General features: G+C 20.5%; 1 protein-coding gene across 1 annotated transcript; it reads left to right on the forward strand.

Moving 5' to 3' along the window:
* Positions 1-24: 24 nt before the first annotated feature.
* PVX_033690 (variable surface protein Vir6, truncated, putative) lies at positions 25-456 on the forward strand (the record flags this gene model as incomplete). Its single annotated transcript, XM_001612378.1, has 2 exons — positions 25-188; positions 301-456. Coding segments are annotated over 2 exons (318 nt in total), but the record flags the coding sequence as incomplete, so codon positions are not given.
* Between the last annotated feature and the right edge of the window lie 1,771 nt (positions 457-2,227).

Raw genomic sequence — 2,227 nt, forward strand, 5'->3', positions numbered from 1 at the left:
AAACATTAACACCTTCAGGACTAGGATATATAGGAACATCAGAATATTTAATAAGACCAGAAACACAWTCAGAAACAGGTGTTTTCGACCAAATGAAAAATACTATTTCTAATGTTTTAGGTTCTGTTGATCCAGTACCTGTTGTCGGTGTATCTGGTGGAATGGGTGCTTTATTCTTACTTTTTAGGGTATTAAAAATTTTAAACCAATAAAAATACGTATATAATTTATTTAGGTAAAAATTACTATTATAATGAAATTGCGTTTAAATATTTTTTAAAATTTTCTTTTTAATTTTAGTATACACCATTTGGAAACTTCTTCAGAGGAGGAAGAGGACGCGCACACAGAATACCACGTAGTTTCAATGGACAATTCCTGGGAGGATTTCCAGGATATGAAGATTATGATGTTGGGCATATTGGATATGGTCCAATGAATCCTCTCGCGGAATAGGCCATGTTGCGATATTTCTTCATAAAAAATAAGTTTATTTATAAGGTGACCATAAACAAAATAAAAATCATGCATTCTATAACTATATTTAAACAGTTCAAACATAATATCGCCATTAAATATATATTTTTTAAGAAATAAACCTAAATATTATTTAGTTCTTTATATAAAATTGATCCAAATGTATCATCTACATAGTTGTAGTATTATGATAAAAGTCTTAATATGAAGAGAATAACATAAATAAAGTTTAATTATAAGAAGATTGCATTTATTACTGTACAAATGATGCATTACAAAACTATTAATAATTAATATAAATACATTGCATAATTAGTAGAAAGTAAAAAGCATCACTATTTATAAGTATATATGTCAATACACATATACTTGTAAAATGTAAATATGCTAAAATTTTCTAACATGCATAATAAAATAATAAATTAATCTAATCACAGAACGATTTTTTCTCCTATTAAAACAAATGCTTACAAAATATGTAATTATATTATTAAAAATGTATTAAACTACATTATACATATTAACATATTCTACCTAGAAATGATACTACTTTTTATAAAAATAAATTGAACTTAAATATATGTAACAGATTTTATTAATTTTAAAAATATTATAAATGATAGGCATATATTTATAGTAAAAATGCATTTTATTAATTATAGTAATCTGTACAATTTATATCCTAATAAGAACATAATAATATTTATGTATATTTATAATATATATAATGTATGAAATAACTCAATAAACTTGCCAAAACACATACATGTTTCAATTTATGATAATAGAAATAAAGGTTGCATGTTATGATAAATTTCATATGTTTTATCCAGCTTTCCTAATAGATAATCATATATATAATGCTTATTATAAGTACGCTTTCTTATTGTATATTACTAACTTTTTCTATTCAAACTGAATTGTATTTAATAATAAATATAAATTAAATATAAAAATATKTGAAAATATTATAGTAAATTTCAAAATTCACATAATAATTTAAATAATACACCTACATTATAACACATTCAACATGATTATAAGAATAAAAAATGCAAAACATTATATGGATACATAATATGATATTAATGACGAGAGCATAAATTAAAAACTTCATATATATAAGCATTGCTATATGATATTCCTTGATAATTTCACCTTGGAGATATTTATTATAATGATAAGATAATTTTAAAAATTACGTTTATTATTATACTTTTCTTACTATATTTTCATTTTATGATTTATAACTATTATTGATTACCTAATTTTATTTAAGAGGTATAAATATATATATTTTTTTTTTGGCGATAAATTTTTATATTATTACACGTGAATTGCATTTTACTTACAATATAACAATTTCAAATGATAAGTTAATATATATATAAATGCATAATTAATAAAATAAATAATATTATCTAGAATATATCATTTTTTTAAATAATAATAAAGTAAACTAGATTGATATTAACATTATATATTATATGAGCCATATTAATTATAAAGTTTTTAATTATATACATAAATTTAAGTTAATTCAGCATATTATCCTTTACTTATTTCTTATATCATTTAAATATATAATGCAATTTCCTTAAGTACAAGTATAATTATAATAAATACTGAAGCCTAAAAATTTATTAGTATATGTATAAAAAAATATAATTTCATTGTTAACACTAAATCTGAATAAAAATAAATTTATCTATCTAATTATTATACGAATTTACATATAAAAATATTGCTT

Source organism: Plasmodium vivax, genomic scaffold, assembly GCF_000002415.2.
Source record: "Plasmodium vivax scf_4404 genomic scaffold, whole genome shotgun sequence".
Lineage (NCBI taxonomy): Eukaryota > Apicomplexa > Aconoidasida > Haemosporida > Plasmodiidae > Plasmodium > Plasmodium vivax.